Genomic DNA, 20,611 nt, shown 5'->3' with positions numbered 1-20,611 from the left:
TCCAAAAGCTGATTCTGCACAGCAGACCATCTTTTATGGAGACTTGAGGTGATTGTCTTAGGCTGTTTGTGTTACTATAAAGAAGTACTTGAGGCCAGGTCATTTATACAGAAAAGAGGTTTATTTGGCTTGCGGTTCTGCAGACTGTATAGGAAGCATGGCACCAGCATCTGCCTTTGGTGAGGACCTCAGAAGTTTCCAATCACGGGAGAAGGAGAGCTGGCTTGTTACATGGCAAGAGAGGAAGTAAGACAGAGAGGGGAGGAGGTGCCCAGTTCTTTTTAACAACCAGATCTAGAGGGAACTAACAGTAAGTACTTGCTCAGTCCCAGGAGAATGGCACCAAGCCGTTCATGAGGTATCTGCCCCCATGACCCAAACACTTCTCACCTCCAACACTGGAGATCAAATTTCAAAATGGGATTTGGAGGGGACAAATATCTAAACTATGGCAGTGATAAATAAGTGAAAATCCGTTTAATTCCTGTGTTTCAGGAACTGAAAATTGCCTTGTCCTGAGCTGCTCTTTCTCAGGAAACTGATGACTGGATACTCCTTGCTCAGCTGCTAAGCCCAAGTCCAGGAGCTTTACGTTATGGGAAAAGGCAAGAGGACTCTGGACAAGGAGGGCCAGCATCACAGGGCCTGGCTGCACTGCAGGCGGGGAGCAGGGAGCCCCTCCGTTCCCAGGAGTGAGGAAGAGCCCCACAGGTGGCTGGGACCTCCTCCATCCACAAAGCCTCCACCCCTACCCTGCCAGCTCAGGGACCTGGCTCATTTTAAATGTGGTTACCAGGGTTCACTCTTGTGAATGGGACTAAGAGTAATCCCCTAAGAGTGGCAAGAAAGCCTAATTTTTATGGGACTTTGGAGCCAAATAGGTTTGGGTTTGAATCTCAGTGTTGTAGCTGTGTGGACTCAGGCAAGCTGCTAAGCCTGAGTTTATTTTCTTATCTGTAAAATGAGAATAATGGTACCTGCCTTGTAAGGTTAATGTCAGGATTAAATGAGGTGAAGCATGCACTTAGCACAGTGCTAACTTTTATTATGATTGTTAAAAATGGAAGCTACTCCATGAAGTTTACATTGAGATTTCCCAATGTTCAAGTGAGCGCAAAGTTGGCACTAGAAGTTGGATAATTTGGAGCCATCACCCTAGTGAGGAGACTCTGTAAAAGAAACAGCCAATGTGCTAACGTCACAGCTGCCACCTGCTGTAATAGCATAAACATGGAGAGCTGAGGTCAAGCTAATGCATCTGGCCATCCAATGGCACAAGAGTGACCCAAAGGCCCAGTGATGCGCAAGCTGGAGAGTTTGAAAACAAACACCCTAGCTCTTGTCCTAGAGATGCTGATTTCACTGGTCAGAATTGACTGAGGCCCAGGCTTCCAATGTTTTTAAAGCTTGCCAGGTGATTCAAATGTACACTCAGATCTAAGAACCAAAACTCTAGCTGGGAAGAAAACAGTGGAGTTCTTGAATCTTTTGTCATATTCATTCAATTGGCAAACACACATCAATCTCTTTGATAGGCCAAGCCTAGGACCAGATGCTTGGAGAGATCCAGATCCTCAGCCTCAAAGATCCTAGATTCTAACAGAAGACACCAACAAATGGATAGACAATAATGATACTGTGGATGCGTCTATGATGGGGTATAGGCTGGAGCTGAGGGGGAACACACCTAGGAGGGGATCTAACCCAGCTCTCTGGACAGAGCCTGTTAGCAAAGAGGGTGTTCCGGGCCAAGGCAACAGATTTTACAAAGCATCAGAGAAGAAAATACATAGAACATGCCAGAAACTCCAAGGAATTTGGCAGAACTGGGCATGAGTACAAGGCCAAAAGATGAGGTGGGAGAGGCAGAGACAATATTTCTCATAAGGCATGCAGAGGGTTTTGGTTTCAAGCAGAGGGTGGAGTTATCAAACTATTCTGGCAACTGGGTGGAGGATGGATCAGAGGGAGACAAGCCTGGACATGGAGAATCCAATCCCAAGGTGGTGGCAGCAATCCAGGAAAGTTGGACACAGGATAGATTTGAGACATATTCACAGAGGACAAGCTGGGTGACTGGGAGCATACTGGGGAGTCAAGGAAGAGGCCCAAACTTCTGACTGGAGCACTCACAGGGATCAGGGAATGCCGGGCCCTGACAATGGCAGGAGGGAAGGTGGCGAGGGGGTGTGTGGTGGGAGCAGAGGCCTTTGGAGGAAAAGTCTATTCTTACTTCATCTGAGACCATCACATGGGCTGGTCAATTAAGCCTAACAGAAATCCTGCCCATTCTGTATTTTTCTGACTTCCATGGTGCAAGGCATTCTAACAATAAGTGAAATAGTTTACTAATTTGAAATGTTTATGAGGGTTCTTGTCAGACGAGAAAGGGGAGTTTTAATTAAATGAAAGGAGCTTGGCCTAGGAGAGTGCCAGGCTGAGCACACAGAGCTCATCTTCTTTCTCAGCCCAAGAATGTGGCCCAGCTCCTTTGGTTTCACCACCTGATCTGAAGATGCCTGAGGAGAGGGCCAAGATTACATGCCTAGAAATACTTTGAAAATGAAAAGCTAGATAGACACAGGTGCTTGGTCTTCACCTCTGCAGAGAAACTGACAAAGCAAAACCATCATGTTAATGTGGTGTGCAAGCCACACATGTCAACAGGCTTGTAAGCAGCTCCATTTATTTGAGTAAATATCTTGTAAATAAATCATTGGTAAACAATACAAAATTAAATACATTTTCAAAAGCTTGCCAGTATACGCAAAATTCACAAACATAGTTTTTTTAAAAAAATTAAATATGTTCAGAGCACCCTTGATATAAAATCCCTGACCCCCATCCTTGGACAAGGCCATCTGGAGACATCTTACGGTAGGTGGGTTTCTGTGGGAGGCAGCAGGGAATTCCTGGAGGGAAGGAATTTCTACTCTCACCTATTACCCATCCCACATCCCATCTGAATTTTGATCCTTCTCCAAAGAGCTGATAACTGAGAGGGCTAGAACATACCACCAGGCCTAGCTCCAAGCACGGGGATCAGGGTGCACAATTAGGGCCAGGAGCACCCAGAGTCCTCAACACAAGCCATTGAGAGAAGCCAGAAATGCAATCTCCACACTTCCAAATCAGCAACGTTGGCTCCTAGAGCGACTGTCTTGAGAGAATGTGAGGCTTTCTCACCTTGACACTTAACACTCGGTTTACACCCACTGGTCTGATGCTACCCAGGCACAGAAGCTACCAGAATGTATTTCTAAGGAAGAAGACACTCGATCTGCTAACTTTCTTTTGATCTGCTTTCCTGGAGACCGAATAATACACAGTACCCGGTGGAAAGCAGACGATTCATTTCCCCATAATGCTTCCTTTTTCCAATGCAAAATATCACTTAGCTAGAGTGGGCATTTCTCTAGAAATCAAGTTAGTTCTTCAAATTAAGGGTTCATACAACTTTAAAAGACCACAAATGAGACAATAAGCACATGACCTGGCAAAGCATCCCAACCAATGAAATAATAGAAATTCCATAAATTAAGCCCTTGACCAACTTAACATTTCTGTAGTGTAGCACATTAAAATAACGGATACACTGAATTCTTTCACTTTGGTGCATAAAGTGAATGTTGAAGTCAGCAGCACTCAGTGAAGAATGCCTAGTGGCCTCTTGAAAACACGTGTGCTGGGACCTCCAGTTAAAGGACGACCACGGGTTTATTCCATCCATGTGAAATAAAACTCACATCAACATTTTAACTTAGTTGTGTGTAGATATATACAAGTATGAGAAATTTGACAGCTGAGTCAAATGTACAACTTAAGAAAAAAATATTACCAAACTACTTGTAAGAAAACTATCTTCCCTGTATCATAAGGTACTACACATCTGAGTCCTTGCAGAAAATGCAGCCTGGCACGGCCCTTCAAGTGTCCACCTGCTTTGATAACCCTTGGTTGGGCTGTGGCTAGAGTCATGGTATCTTTGCTATTAAAATATTACATTAACAAAAACCTTTAAAACCAAAAATGGAACGCTCTTGAATAAACGTCTAATAGAACCCCCCACCTTCACACCAAAAAAAGAAAAAAAAAAGCAAAAAACAAAAAACGTTGTTCATAAGGACACCTATTCTTTCACAAAAGTCTTCATGAAGTACAAATCCCAGGACCCTTTCTTTGTTTCCAGGAGAGTTCCACCCTGTTCCAGAATCAGACAGTCTTCTTCTGCGGAGGGCTCAGTTTCCTCATGCCTCTTATCCGAGAAAGCAGCTCTTTGATAAATTCCTAAAAGAGATCAGAAGAAGTTAATATGAGGGTCACTATTAAAATTCTGTGTTTAAAAAATCTGCTTAAAGTAATTGATGTCAACCACAGTTAACCTTAGTTGATGAATTTGGTTGAATGTGTTAACCCCCACTGGTATAATACAGGATTTTTAAAAACAAGAGTACTAAAACTTCACACCACAATGCCTTCTTATTGTTCTACTTTCTTCAGGGGGGAAACCAGGCTACTTTCACTACTGACATGACCTACTTGGCCCCCGAGGCATTTGTGTTGAGATCAGAGCTATTTAACATTACCACGAAAATAAATTACCTGGTGATCTCACAGATTCTGAGTGAGCCTGTCCAGGTTGGGGTCTGAGATTCTGCATTTCCAACTAGCTCGCAGGTGATGCCAGTGTTAGTCCTTGAACCTCACCAAGAATAGCAAGGCTGGACTAGTGGCTCTCAAATTTGAGTGTGCATCAGAATCACCAGGGGGACTGCTATGGTTTGAATGTGTCCTCCAAATTTCATGTATTGGAAACTTAATCCTTGAATTAATATGTTGATGGCATTTGGAGGTAGGGCCTTTGGGAGGTAGTTTGGATTAGATAAGGTTATCAGGGTAGGGCCCCCAAGATGGGACTGATGACTTTATAAGAAGAAGAAAGTCCTGAGCTGGCACACATTTGTCCTCTCACCATGTGATAACCTCCACCATGACATGACGCAGCAAAAAGGCCCTCTCCAGATGCCAGTGCCATGCTCTTGGACTTCCCAGCCTCCAGAACTGTGAGCTAAATAAACCTCTATTAAAATAAAATACCCAGCCTGTGATATTCTCTTACAGCAACAGAAAATGGACTAAGACAGGGACTCATTAAAACACACAGTGCTGGGATCCACCACCAGTGTTTGTGATTAAGTAGATCTGGGCGGGACCTAATAAGGTACATTTCTGACAAGCTCCCAAGTGACACTGATGCTATAATCACTGGAGAATACTGCACACCACTGGTGTGGATCACATTAAGAGTCTTTGGACTTTTTTGACAGCAAACTATAGATAAAAAACCAAATCAAAACAAAAACACACTTTATGTCACAATCCAGTACCTACAAACACATATCTGAAATTAAAACTTACAGGATACTTACTACATGCCACGCACTCTGGCATTTCTATTCTACTCTAATTTCATTTACAAAGTAATGCTAGGGAAGACTCACTAAAAGGATTTCATGACCTCTAAATTGATCAGAACCTAAAGATTGAAAAATGATCCAGAATGGTTCCCACTTTACACAATCAGGAATCTGTCATTGTTGCCTCCTGTTTTAAAATGTTTGGCTGCCAAATAAGTCATATTTATTAGGTAACAACTACCTGGTCTTCCTGTTTTATATCTGTCAAATACAAAGCTAACAGCCAGTCAGACTTTCTGATCAGCGGTGACAGTCAGTAAGTGACAGAACTGAGCACATCAGGAACTATCTGAGAGCAAAAACACCAAGAAACTTTGCTGTCCATGGAGCCATTTGAAAAAACAGCTCTCAATCTCCCTTACCAATTATAACCCTCACTCATGAGCTCCCAGACTAAATGAGCCATGCCCTACTCTCTGGCTCTAAAGCACAGTAACCCTAAATATTTAATATTTTATTAGCATCAAAATTTCTTTTATGAATAATCTTTTCCCTATTATAAAAGTAATATGGGTTTTTTCTAGAAAACCTGGAAAATACAACCAGCAACAATGCAGTCCTCAAAATTAACTACTATTAATATATTTTCTTCTATGGATATTGTTTTCACCTAATTAAGATCATACCATATAAATATATCCTTTTTCTTCACTTAGCATTATGTCAGAAGCATTTTCCCACATTAAACAATCTTCCTAAAAATTAATGTTAGTGGTTATATAATCTTTTTGTAAGGATGTTATACGATCTACTTAATTCTCCCCACTACTGGATATTTGGATGGCTCCTGACTTTTCAAAATTATAAACCATGCCATAACTAATGTCTTTGTGCATAAATCTTTGTCTGTAGCTTGGATTATTCCCTTTGGAGAGCTATCCCAGAAGAATGTAAAGTGACTTAAATATTTTAATCACCACCATTTCTGAACTTGTACAGAATGGAATACAAGTGAAGTAAAATGGAGGCCTTATTTTAACTTTCTGAACACTGTCTATTCTGATTTAAATAATTTTCTAGGATAAAATCATGCCACATTTTCCTATTTATATTCAATTTTCATTTTGCACATGTAAATGCATTTCCTATTGCCTTCTGTGTTATGTAGTTTAACCAATACATAGTATTCCGCACATACAGTTTCAGTTTTGTTGTTTTCGGAATCTGTTATGCAAGTGACTACTACAAAAAGTTTCAGTATTTGAATGTAAGCTTGTTTTTTTTGTTTGTTTGTTTTTGGTTGTTTTTTTTTTTTTTTTTTTTCCGAGACGGAGTCTTGCTCTGTCACCCAGGCTGGGGTGCAGTGGCACGATCTTGGCTCACTGCAAACTCCGCCTCCCGGGTTCACGCCATTCTCCTGCCTCAGCCTCCCGAGTAGCTGGGACTACAGGCACCTGCCACCACGTCCGGCTAATTTTTTTGTAGTTTTAGAGGAGACAGGGTTTCACTGCGTTTGCCAGGATGTTTTTTTTTTTCTTTTTCTTTTTCTTTTTTTAAAGCAAAGGTCAAAAATCACAAACCCTATAATTTATTTTGTTAATAACTTGTAATTTTTCTGCACTATTTTAATAACACATTTTCACAAAGTAAAGACTAAAATTACATAAGGAATAATCGACCCTACAGACCTTTCTCTTCACAACAATCAAATTTAAATTTGGATAATTAAAATCAAATTTGGTAACCAAAATCAAATCAAATTCAAACTTTCTCACAAAGCTAACCATGATGTACATAAATCTCAGAGATTAAAAAGTTTAAATAAATGCTATTTGCCTTGTGCATATGATATATTCACATTAATGAAATGCTCATTTTAAATTTTATATTAACATAATTTATACATCTATATCTTAATACACTATATTGTACATAACATGCATATTTTAAACTGTTCATTAAATTTGCATAATGGGGTGTTCAGTCGAGTAAGTTAAAAAATAGCAAGACCAATATTTATTCTTCATACAGAAACTTGGCAGTATTACTTGCACAGAAGGATTTTGTTGATTACAGATGATTTGCAAAGAAAATTCAAGGATCTCTAGTCAAGAATACTTTGATGGCTCTTGGCTCCTATTACTCAAAAGCACTCTATTTCAGTAACAATGTATCTCATTTGCTCCTAAAATACTATCACTCTGACTTGGGTTACACTTACTGATTTAGTCAGAGAATGGCTGCTCCTTTGAGGAAGTCAGCTCTGAGTTAAGACCTGAACTAACAGAGAGGGGCCATCTTGGGAAGATCTGGGGGGCCTAGGTCACAGCACATGTGCAGAGTCCTGCAGATAAATAAGCAAGGAAGTGGAAGTCCCTGGCACAGAATGACCGGGATGACTGTGGTGGACCAATACCAGAGGGCTGGGCCCAGTCACCAGGGCCTCATAGGCACAGTAAGGTGACAACAGAGCATCGCAGTGGAAAGCTCTTGGAGGCTCTGGAGTAGGGCAGCAGCAGCATCTGATTTATGGCTCTGGAAGATTCCTTTGGCCACTGTGGGTCTTATGAAGATAACAGTGAATCACAGACCAGTTTAAAGCTACGGCAGTACTCCAGGCAAGAGACGCCAGGGGCTTAGAGTATGTTGATAGAAACCCAAATGAAAACAAGTGGGTAGACCTGGGACCCATTTAGGAAGCAGAGCCAACAGACCTTGCTGCTGGACTGAGTGTGGGAGTAGGGTGTGGCGGGGAGCGGGGACAGGAAAGCAGAAAATTCAGGTCACTGTTCCGCATCAACTGGAGGAAAAGATAGTGCCATTTGCTGAGACGTGGGATAACTGGAGGGAAAAACAGCACACTTACAGATTTGTGATGAGATGTCAGGATGACAAATATGACTTTGGACCTCAGCTCATGGTTGAAAACATTAACATGGACATCATCGGCATCTAGATCAGTGCCTTTCAACTTACATACAAAACCAAACCAAAAACAAAAAACAAAAAAAAAAATCTATGTGTGAATGTGTGAGCCCTAGAGATACCAGCCTGAAACAAATATTTTGTGAAAAATAGAACTTATTTTATTCTGAAAAAATAAAAGTCAAGACCAGCAAATGTGTTCCTACCCACAGCTTGTAAACACACAGTGATCTAGACCTGGACTATTCAATACGGTAGCCACTAGCCATATGTGGCTATTTCAATTGAAATTAAATTAAATAAATAAAATTTGAAATTCATATGTTAGTCATGCTAGCCACATTTCAAGTCATAGCCACAGATGGCTAGTGGCCACCATGTGGACAATGCCAATAGAGACTCTTTCTATTATCCCAGAAAATTCTGTTGGGATGTACAGATGCTGCTGCTTTAAATTATAGGACTAGGTGGGATAACCTTGGAGTTGAGTAGAGTATAAATAGAGAGGAAGATAGGGTCAAAGGCCCTCTAACAAGTGACGTTTGCTAGAGGAGTTGCAGCCACAAGAGCTAGGGGAAAAAACCCAAGAGAATGTGCTGTTCAGAAGCCAAGAGAGAAAAGTGTTTCTAGCAAAAAGAGGTGCTCACCTAAGTCAAGTGCAATGAGAAGTTAAGTAAATCAAGGACAGAGACAAATATATTGGATTGGGCAAGAAAGGGTCAGTGTGTCTTAGATGAGACAAATTTGAGTAGAATGGTTGGGGAAGAGGCTACAATATTCCCAGTGACTTTTTTTTTTTTTTTTGTAAACAGCTTTATTAAGGTATAATTGAAATGCCATAAGCTGAACATATTTAAGGCAGACAACCACTGCAAGCATACTATCTGCATGATCAACATCATGAACACATCCAACACTTCCAGAAGTTTCTTCTTCATGCTTATGTGCAATCCCCCTCTCCTCCCATTCCCAGGAAAAACTGACCTGTTTTCTGTCACTCCAGATTAGTTTTCCTTCTCCAGAGTTTTACATAAGTAGAATCATAACATTGTACTTTTTAGTGTGGCTTCTTTCACTCTGCACTATTATTTGGAGACTCAGCTACACTGCTGCATGTGTTAATAGTTCATTTCTTTTTTGTTGCTGAGTAGCATCCATCATAAAGATGTACCACAATTTATCTATCCACCTGTTGGTAGAAATGCGGGCTGTTTCCAGTTTGGGGCTATTATAAATAAAGTTATTTAAAATATTCATGTACAAATCTTTGTATGGAATATGCTTTCATTTCTTTTGTGTAAATATCTCTGAGTGGAATGGCTGAATCACTGATCTATTTATTTGTCTATGTTTATACCCACACCACATTGTTTTGAAAAGCATGGATTTATTTCTAGTAAATCCTGAAATCAGGTAATGTTAGTCTGCCAACTTTGTTGATCTTTCTCAAAATTGTTTTGGCTATTCTAGGTCCTTTAAATTTCCTGAAGAACTTTAGAGCTGGGCGCGGTGGCTCATGCTTGTAATCCCAACACTTTGGGAGGCCGCGGTGGGTCAATTGCCTAAAGTCAGGAGTTCAAGAACACCTGGACAACATGATGAAACCCTGTCTCTACTTAAAAAAATACAAAAATTAGCCAGGCATGGTGGCAGGTGCCTGTAATCCCAGCTTCTCAGGAGGCTAAGGCAGGAGAATTGCTTGAACCTGGAAGGCGGAGGTTGCAGTGAGCCAAGATTGTGCCATTGCACTCCAGCCTGGGTGACAGAGTGAGACTCCACCTCAAAAAAAAAAAGGAATTGTAGAATCAGCTTGTAAATTTCCCTGTTTGGGTTTTGATTGAGATTGCCTTAAATCTGTAGATCAATTTGGGGAGAACTGACATCTCAACAATAATGAATCCTCTCACCCATGAACATGATTTATCTCTACTCTCAGTTAAGAACTAACTTATCTCAGCAATGGTTTATAATTTTCAGTGTACGAATATTGTTCATCTTTTGTCAGATATACTCCTATCTAATATGTTATTGTAAATATTTTTATTTCCAATTGTTGCTGGTATAGGGAAATACAATAGATTTTCATATATTTATCTTGTATCCTGCAAGCTTGCTGAATTCCTATTAGTTCTAGGAGATTTTTTTGTAGATTCTATTGAATTTTCTACACAGTCATGTTGTCTATGAATGAAAACAATTTTACTTCTTCTTATTTAGAAGCCCTGTATTTCTTTTTGGCCTAACTGTACTGGCTAAAAGCTGCAATACTGTGTTGAATAAAAGTGGTGAGAGTGAATACCCTGACCATGTTACCAAACTTAGGGGGCAGCACTCAGTCTTTCACTGGTAAGTATGTTACCTGTAGGTTTTTTGCAGATATTCTTTACCAAGTTAAGGAGGTTCCCTTCTATTTCTAGTGTGCTGAGACTTTGTATCAGGAATACAGGCTGGGTTTTCTCTAATGCTTTGCATCTACTGACATGATTAAAGGGGTTTCTCCCCCTCCTAGTTTTTTAATGTGGTGAATTACATTGATTTTCTAATGTTAAACTAATCTTGCACTCCTGGGATAAACCCCACTTGATCATGAAGGCTTTTTTACATATTGTTGAATTCAATTTGACAGAATTTTCACATCCATGTTCATGTAAAATACTTGTCTGTACATTTCTTTTCTTGTAATATCTTTATCTTTAGTATCAGGGTATTGCCAGCTTCATAGCATGAGTTGGGAAGTATTCCTTCCTCTTCAAGTTTCTGGAAGAGTTTATGTAGAGTTGGTAGGATTTCTTTCTTAAATGTCTGGTAAAATTCCCCACTGAAGCCATCTGGGCCTATAAGGCTTGTTGTTGCTGTTGTTGCTGTTGTTGTTTTGTTGTTGTTTTGTTTTGTGTTGTGTTTGAGGGCAAGTTTTGTATCAAGTAATTCTCCAGAAGACATCAACAGAGTGTCCTACGATCCCACGATTCAATTCAATTCTGACCTTTTTTTTTTTTTTTGAGACAGAGTCTCACTCTGTCATCCAGACTGGAGTGCAATAGCATGATCCCGGCTCATTAAAACCTCCGCCTCCCAGGTTCAAGTGATTCTTGTGCCTCAGCTTCCCAAGTAGCTAGGACTACAAGCACATGCCACTATGCCCAGCTAATTTTTGTATTATTAGTACAGACAGGGTTTTGCCATGTTGGCTAGGCTGGTCTCAAACTCCTGGCCTCAAGTGATCTGCCTGCCTCAGCCTCCCAAAGTGCTGGGATTACAGGCATGAGCCACTGTGCCTGGCTGATTCTGACACTGTTTGCCTGGAGTTGGAGTTATAGTTAGATGCCACAGGTTAAAGCATCAGGCCCACAAGCCTGACTCCAGCTTCAGATGCCAATTCTAGGTCCCAGGTTGTCACCTATACTTCTGGCTGAACAGCTATAAATTGGGGTTCTCATGACCCTCTCTGTGGGTACAATAATTTGCTAGAGCAACTCCCAGAACTCAGGGAAACACTTATATTTACTTATTACATTAATAAAGGATGTGATAAAGGATACAGATGAACAGCAGATGAAGAGACACACAGGTCAGTGCTTGAGGGAAGGAGCATGGAGCTCTCATGCCCTCTCTGGGCTCCTCTCCTAGCACATACATATGTTCAGCAACCCAGTTTTCTGAACCCCATAGTTCTTCAGGGATTTTTATGTGGGCTTTATCATATAGGCATGATCAATTATTAACTCTACCTTCAGCCCCCTTCCTCTTTTTGGAGGATGGCGGTAGGGCTGAAAGTTCCAAGTTTCTAATTGTGGCTTGGTCTTTCCGGTGACCAGCATCCACTTAGGCGCCCACCAAGAGGTCCCTCATTAGAACAAAAGAGACTCCTATCACCTAGGAAATTGCAACAGATTAGGAGATCTGGGTCAAGAACTGAGGTCAAAGATGAAATATTAGAACAAAAGATGTACATGGCACCTGATTGCTCAGAAATTATAAGAATTTTAGGAGTTTTGTGCCAAGGACCTGAAGCAGAAGGTGAATATGTATTTCTTTTTTTTTTTTTATGTACAAAGCACATTTATTTATCTATTCATCTGTCGATGGACAGATACAGGACAGATATAGATTATTTCTATACCTGGTCTTCTATGAATAATACTGCAATGAACATGAATGTTATATATCTTCGAAACACTGATTTTATAGATTTTGGATATATACTTAGAAGTGAGATTGCTGAGTCATATAGTTCTATTTTAAATTTTTTAAAGTAATCTCTATACTATTTTCCTCAGTAGCTGCACCATTTTTTTTTCCACTTATACTTTTTATTTGATTATGATGACAACAGGTGATAATGGTATCTAGAGTATTTGAAGCTGTAGAAGGGAGTGTTGGCACACAAAATAGTAAAAATGAAATGGTTTGCCTGAGAAAATTAGAATCAATGGCATGACTGTTTTTTATACAAATCAAATTATTGTTAAACATTCAATTGTTTACAAAATGAATAGAAATAAACTTAAGAGAAAATTAGGCTGGGCCTAGTGGCTCATGCCTGTAATTCCAACACTTTAGGAGGTCGATTATCTTATTATATTACAATGTTGAGGCAGGAGAATAGGGTCTGGAGGCAGGGAACCTAAGGCTGATTTGCACAAACTGACTAGAAGTGAATCAAAAGGGAAACCTTAACTTTCCACACTCAGGTAACAAAAATATCAAAGCCTATTCTCTTTGCAACCCTCCCCACTTTCTGCATTGCAGATGAAAAACGGAAGGTACCTCTGATAGGTCCCCTCCTGCAACCAATCAGACTGGTCACAGGCCTAGTCTTCATCTGCACAGGAGTGTAACTGAAAATTCACTTCAGGCTCTGATTGGCTGCCTTCTGCAACCAATCAGTCTGGTCTCAGGCCACTACTTCATTTACATAGGGTGTAGCCAAGTAACCAGTGGGAAACCTCTAGAGGTTTCTGTAACCAGCACTCCTGAGCCACTTGCTCCAGCCCACTCCCACTCTGTGGGGTGTACCTTCGTTTCAACAAATCTGTGCTTCCATTGCTTCATTCTTTCATTTCTTTGTGTGTTTTGTCCAATTCTTTGTTCAAAACGCCAAGAACCTGGACACCCTCCACTGGTAACAATATCACGCCTATTTCAACTAAGTTGTCAGGTTTACTGGCACAAGCTTGTTCATAATATCTATAGACTCTGTAGTGATGTTACCTCTCTCATTCCTAATATTAGTAATGTGTCTTCTCTCCTTATTTCCATTTATCATTATGGCTACAAGTTTATCAATTGTATTGACCTTTTCAAAGAATCGGCTTTTGTTTCACTGATTTTCTTTATTGGTTTTCTTTTTTTGAGATGGAGTCTTGCTCTGTTGCCCAGGCTGGAATGCAGTGGCACAATCTCAGCTCACTGCAACCTTCACCTCCCAGGTTCAAGCGATTCTCCTGCCTCAGCCTCATGAGTAGCTGGTTACAGGCATGCACCACTACGCCCAGCTAATTTTTTATATTTTTGGTAGAGATGGGGTTTCACCATGTTGGCCAGGCTGGTCTCAAACTCCTGACCCCAAGTGATCCATCCACCTCAGCCTTCCAAAGTGCTGGGATTACAGGCGTGTAATTACACTGCGCCTGGCCTGTTTTTCTGTTTTCTATTTCACTGATTTCTGTTTTTTTCCTTTATTATTTCTTTTCTCCACCTTGCTTTGGGTTTAATTTGCTCTTCTTTTCCTGGTTTCTAAGGTGGAAGTTCAGGCCATCGCTTTGTGACCTTTCCTGATGCAGACATTTACTTCTATATGTTCCCACCACCCCCCAACCCCACCAGGAGCACTAAGCATTGTTTTAGTGACATCTCACAATTTTTGATATGATGGGGTTTTATTTTCATTCAGTTTAAAATAGCTTCTAATTTCCCTTTTAATTTCTTCTTTGGAGTGGGTTATTTAGAAATGTGTCATTTAGTTTCTAAGTATTTGGAGATTTTCCAGATAATCTTTCTGTTACTTATTTCTAATGTAATTCCATTGTAATCAAAGAACACACTTTGTATGGCTTGAATCTTTTTAAATTTGAAAATTGCTTTCTGTCCCAGAATATGCCTGTCTTCGTAAAATTCTGTGTGCATTTTATTAAAAACCAGTCTGTCTCCAAGCCAATGTTTCACCACTACCTTTATACAGTCTCCTCCCATGTAACTTGTACATGCATTGAACATGCTGAAAGGATGAACACGAGTGTTCCCCTGTTGCAGGATATTCAAGTGAAAATGATCAGTTATTTAAGGCAATTTTCTAACCACAAAGGACATGATCTTTCGCAATATTCTAAAAAGGGAATCCATTCTTTTTTGAAGTTTCAGTCCCTGGCTAAAAGGATGGGTGAGGATCAACGAGGAACTCCCTGGTGGATGTGGTTTCTGTGTGGGGATCTGACATTGCTTATGCTCGACTGCCAAAAAAAAGAAGGAAATCCTGATTGAAGGCCTCCTCTTTGTGGCCTCTTTACATGTTCCCATATTTAATCCAATGTAGTAGAGGTTTTACAGTTCAAAAATACTGATATTCTAGTTCATTACAAGTCATTGCTTAAGATCACAAAGCGAATATTTGAATCCAGGCTTCTTGATGCCAACTGACTTTGATAAATATGTACTGAGCCCATACTCTAATCTAAGTAGAGTCTATGCCAGACTCTACTCAAGTGCTGAGATGCAGAGCAGAAGGTGGCACAGGCCCTGCCTTCCAGGAGCTCCCGGCCAGCTGGGAAAGAAGACACAGAACACAGGCCCTGCCACCATATGGCATGAGGTGCAGCTGGGGGTGCACGGGTGCCCTGAGGGCAAAGGACAGCCCCTGTCAGGCCAGTTCAGGCTCCTCCCACACTGCCTCTCACAGTCAAAGACTGCAGAAGGCAGCCAGAGCTCTGAGAGGCCTCGAAAGACCTCTGTGTTCATTTAAAGGCTACAGAATCCAGAAATGACTGCTCTGGAAGGTCCAGCTCCCTCCCCTTCCTTCCTCCCTCCCTCTCTTCTCCTTCCCCCATCACTCCTTCCAAGGAAATTTTTATTAACTGACTGCCCCTCCACCAGTTTCTAAGATCTGGCCATTCTAGCTTCCTAGCAGTTGAAATACAATTTCAGCTAACTGCCATAATTTTTAAAAGACAAACAAACATTTGCCTTGACCTAGCTTTCAAGACAAGTAGTATCTATTTTCCACACTGCCTCAGTAGCTTTTGTCCAGATATGTCTCAAAATACTACCTAAGAGGTCCTGGGTCCACACCTTAGAATCTACCTCTCAGCAGAAGCATTCTGTGGGCTGCTGTGCCCAGCCCTGGGCAGGGACAGAACTGCAGGTGGACACATTGTCACATGTACTGCTTGTGATGAGGCTGGGGCTGTGTCCTGAGGACTATGGATCATATAATGGTGCAAGAAGGAGAGAAACAGAAGAAAAAGGTTTGCCTTACAAATATAGGAGGACCCTTTGAAACAGATGCCTAAAAAAACCTAATGGGTTTGTTCCTATCAGGAAGGAGTCATCCAATCCACACATACATGGTAAGAAGCAGTGTAGCCACATGCCTACGAGAGGGACTCTGGAGTCAGATGACTTGGGTTCAAATCCTTCTGCACCACTTAGAGATGAGTCATTTTCTCCATGCCTCAGTTTTCCTCAACTATAAATAGGAGCAATGACAATAAGACCTCACCTCAAGGATGCTGTAAGGATTAAATGATGAGATGAATTTTTGTATGCTACATGTTTGGAAAAGTGCTTAGATAGTAGTAAGTGCTGTACAAGTGCTTGATACTGTCATCATCATTATCATCATCATCATCATCAGACTACACTGACCTTTCCAGTCTACACATTCAAATCAAGAATATGCTACTCTGGGCCAGGCATGGTGGCTCATGCCTGTAATCCCAGCAGTTTGGGAGGCCAAGGTGGGCAGATCACCTGAGGTTGGGAGTTCGAGACCAGCCTAACCAACATGGTGAAACCCTGTCTCTACTAAAAATACAAAATTAGCAGGGCATGGTGGCACATGACTATAATCCCATCTACTCGGGGGGCTGAGGCAGGACAATCACTTGAACCCAGGAGGTGGAGGTTGCAGTGAGCTGAGATCACACCATTGCACTCTAGCCTGGGCAACAGAGCGAGACTCCGTTTCAAACAAAACAAAACAAAAAAGAATGTGCTACTCTGAACACAGTAAGAAAAATGTAGCGTATTTCCCCCCTGGCCCACCCCTGCCCATTTTCACCATGGGGAAGGTTTGACATTGAAGACAGAGGAGAAGTATGTTGTGTGACACCAAGTGAGACCACGGGTGCTCAGGCTGGGGCACGGACATCAGGCTGGGCGTAGCACACATGTGTGTCTTCTGAGGAAGCTGTCAGTGTCCTGCCAGTGTTTCTCCCTCAGTGATTGTCAGTTTTCCCAGCTTAGACAACAGAGGCTCTAACCGCTGAGAAAATCCACAGCAGGCTCTCCGTCCCACCTGGCCAAGGGCCACAGTCCCTGTAGCTCCTTCCTCAGATTCCTGCCTGGGACCGCTCCTCCCCACAGCCTGAGCAACAGCCCAGGACCAAAATCAGCCACTCCAGAGCCACCCAGAATGTGCTACTTCCCCTCTCAAGGGACTACAAAGGAAAGCATATTTATTCTTCACATCATGAAGTGCTCGAATTGCACTTGAAAACATTCCTTAGGTGGCATTTCCCAACAGCTCCCTCCTGGCTAAACACACACACACACACACACACACACACACACACACACACACACAGGCACCAACCACCTCCCTCCGCTTTCAGCTCCTCCTCCTCATGCGGGCTCCTCTGAGTCTTTGGATGTGGCCGCTGTCACACTGCAGGTGAAGTTTTACCCTCCCACTGAAAACAATGAAAAGGTCCTCTCTTCAGTAAACTCCTGGGCCCCTACCTCTCACCTCAGTCCTGAGCACTATTTTGGTATCTGAGAATGCACCACATGTACCTTTGTAATGCATTCACTCACCTGAGACTTTTCTTTCCCATGTGTGTGCATTTCTAGTTTGTTTGGCACAGTACCGTGCTCTCACAGGTACTGAATATATCTGTCAGGGATTCAGATACAGCACATACTTACCAGGCACCTTTCATGTGACAGCCACTCTCTTTATTTTCACATACTGTCTCATTTGATCATTACAAGTATTATAAACCAGGCTCAGAAGGGTTTAGAGGTTTGTCTGAGGTCACACAGCAGCTCAATGGTCAGACCAAGATTCAAACCGTAGGTTAATATAAAGGCCAAAGGGACCTGGGATCAGCGCCCTGGGGTGGAGGGCACAATTCCCTTTGCACCATGCTGCCTGGGGTGAATAGTCTTTATTATTAAGCAACTGGGTTAGGTAATTGTAGTCTAATTACAAACTAAACTAAAATGACCGAAAATGCGTTATGATAAACACAGCAATCCTTCATTTTCCAGCATTGGAGGAGGGACGAAAGATGTGCAAAGGTCAGTGTCCACAGCTAGACTGGAAATTCTCCCCTGAGTACGACGAACCTTTTCCTCCAGTTCTGCCCACAGCCTCTTCCCAAGGGGACAATAAAAATCTCCAGATCCCTCAGCAGTTCCCTTCTATTCTAGCTGTCTTATAAATCAGAAAAGAAGAAGAAAAAAATGAGGCAAAGCAGGGAAAAAAAGAAGAAAGAAGGAGGGGAAGGAGGAAAGGGAGAGAGGGAGTGGAATGCTGACTTTTCTGCCCACTGAAATTCTACCCAGACAGCCCCCAGAATCATCAAGGCTCTCCTCATTGGCACGTCCGGTGTGCCCAGCCAGGTCCCTTGACACTGCTAAGGACCCCTTTCTTTCCTTTTGTCTTTAAGTTATCAACTTCATTGAGGAGTAAGTTAAGAACAATAAACTCCATCTATTTAAAGTGTATCACTGAGGAGTGGGGATGATTGGTTATACCCAGGAAATCACCATCACTATCAAGATGCAGCACATTCCCTCCCTCCAGCTGGGTGCAGTGCCTCACACCTGCAATCCCAGAATTTTGGGAGGCTAAGGCAGAAGGATCACTTGAGGCCAGGAATTCAAGACCAGCCTGGGTAATAAAGCGAGATCCCATCTCTACGAAAAATTTAAAACATTGGCCTGGTGTGGTGGTGCGCACCTATAGTCCTAGCTACTCAGGAGACTGAGGCAGGAGGATCATTTGAGCCCCAAAATTTCGAGGCTGCAGTGAGCTACGATTGTGTCCCTGCACTCCAGCATGGACAACAAAATGAGATCCTGCCTATTAAAACACAACAAAGAAAAAACATTTCCATCACCACCAAAGATGTCTTATTCCCCTTTAGAGGTCATCTGGTCCCAAACCCAGTTGTCTGTCACTATAAATTAGTTTGCATTTTACGTAAATGAAATTCCGTAATGAAATTTCATTTACGTAAATGAAATTTTACGTAAATGAAATTCCTCTTATGTATTCTTTTTACTTTCACTCTATTTCTTTCACTCTATTTCTGAGATTCACCAATACTAGATACTATTGTGTGCATCCATAGTTTGATTCCTTTTTTTTTTTTTTTTTGGAGACAGAGTCTCACTCTGTCACCCAGGTTGAAGTGCAGTGGCACAATTTCAGCTCACTGCAACCTCTGCCTTCCAGGTTCAAGCGATTCTCTTGCCTCAGCCTCCTGAGTAGCTGGAACTACAGGTGTGAGCCACTACGCCTGGCTAAGTTTTGTATTTTTAGTAGAGACAGGGTTTCACCATGTTGGCCAGGTTGGTCTCAAACTCCTAACCTCAAGTGATCTGCCTGCCTTGGCCTCCCAAAGTGCTGGGATTTCAGCATGAGCCACCACGCCCAGCTGTCTTGATCCTTTATATTGCTGAGTAGTACTCTATTGTATAGCTAGACCACTATTTGTTTATTTATTCATCTGCTGATAAATGTTTGGGGTTCTGGTCATTGCAAATAAAGTTGTTATGAATATATTTGTACAAGTATTTTTATGGTCTTTTGTTTTGTTTTGTTTCTTTTGAGCCCATATTCAGTAGTGCAATGACTGAGTTGTGGAATGTGTATGCTTACCTTTTTCTGAAATCCCCACACAGTTTTCTAAAGTGATTGTGCCATTTTACACTCCCACCAGCAGGGAACGAGAATTTCAGTTCTTCCACATCTTTCCCAACACTTGGTGTTGTCAGTATTTTTCATATTAGTCATTCTAGTAGGTGTATAGCAGTAAAATTTTGGGGGGAGGTTTTCAAGGAGCTTGCCTACTTCCCTCTGCAGCAGGGTCTCCAAGAACATTGGTTTGTTCCACATTGTTTTGTTATAAGGTAGGGGAAAAAATAGATTCCCCCCAGAACCACTGTCTGTGTAGGAGTTCGCACACTCTCCCCATGTCTGCCTGAGTTTTTTCCCGGCACTCTGGTTTCCTCCCACATCCCACAACTGTGTGTGTTACATGAATTGCCATGTCTACAACGTTCCAGTGTGAGTGAATGTGGGTGCAGGTGTGAGCATGCCCTGCAATGGGGTGGCTTCCTGTGCGGGGCTGGCTCCTGCCTAGTGTGTGCTCTGAGCTGCCAGGATGAGCTCCAGCCACTACCAACACTGAACTGGAAAAAGGGGGTGGAAAATAAATGAATACAAATAGTTATAAAACAAAAATCATAAAGAATATGATGATCACTCAAAGGCATGACAATAAATAATGCAGTCCAAAAGTGCCTGGCCGGCCTCCCATACTGGTTACTGATTATTTTGGAACCATGTGATGGGAGGGGGGCACGTCTTACAATTTTCACTTTGCACACATTTATTCCTGGATTTAACCCACTACCGCTATGATCACTATCACTCACAGATTCACCACAAATGGGGTGACTAACTATCAAACTTGATTTTATTAGTCTTTCTTAAATGTCTATATAGCTCACATTTATTTCAATGTTTAATATTAGAAGTGTTTGGGAGTCTTTATTTAGAAGTTTGGAAATGTTTTTAAGACCAGAAATAAGCTGTAGGAACTTAACTCTTGTGTATATCAATTAGCCTATGGGTCAAATTGGTTTTGTTTATATGTAGTTTCACTTAAAATCTCAGTTTCCAGGAACCTACTGATGATGTTAAGTGAAGACTTGCTGTACATTCTCTACCTGGGTCTCTAACCGCCCCTCCTCACTCCCCTTTTTGCACTCCCACCACCCACCAGCTGATTAAATGCTGGCCTCCAAAGCTCTGTTCCCAG

General features: G+C 41.7%; 1 protein-coding gene across 2 annotated transcripts in view; it reads right to left on the bottom strand.

Annotated features, from left to right (window-relative positions):
- Window positions 1-2,664: 2,664 nt before the first annotated feature.
- The window catches only part of PPP1R14C (protein phosphatase 1, regulatory (inhibitor) subunit 14C), a 120,303-nt gene continuing 102,356 nt past the window's right edge, over window positions 2,665-20,611 (bottom strand). For both annotated transcript variants that reach the window (XM_011988717.1, XM_011988718.1), the window contains one exon: window positions 2,665-4,287. In XM_011988717.1, the coding sequence (XP_011844107.1) occupies window positions 4,213-4,287 (75 nt within the window). In that variant the 3' untranslated portion in view covers window positions 2,665-4,212. The remainder of the gene's footprint in view (window positions 4,288-20,611) is intronic.

This window comes from Mandrillus leucophaeus, unplaced genomic scaffold (genome assembly GCF_000951045.1).
Source record: "Mandrillus leucophaeus isolate KB7577 unplaced genomic scaffold, Mleu.le_1.0 Scaffold337, whole genome shotgun sequence".
Lineage (NCBI taxonomy): Eukaryota > Metazoa > Chordata > Mammalia > Primates > Cercopithecidae > Mandrillus > Mandrillus leucophaeus.
The sequence above is the reverse complement of the archived record's forward strand: the minus strand, read 5'-3'. Positions and strand labels throughout refer to the sequence as shown.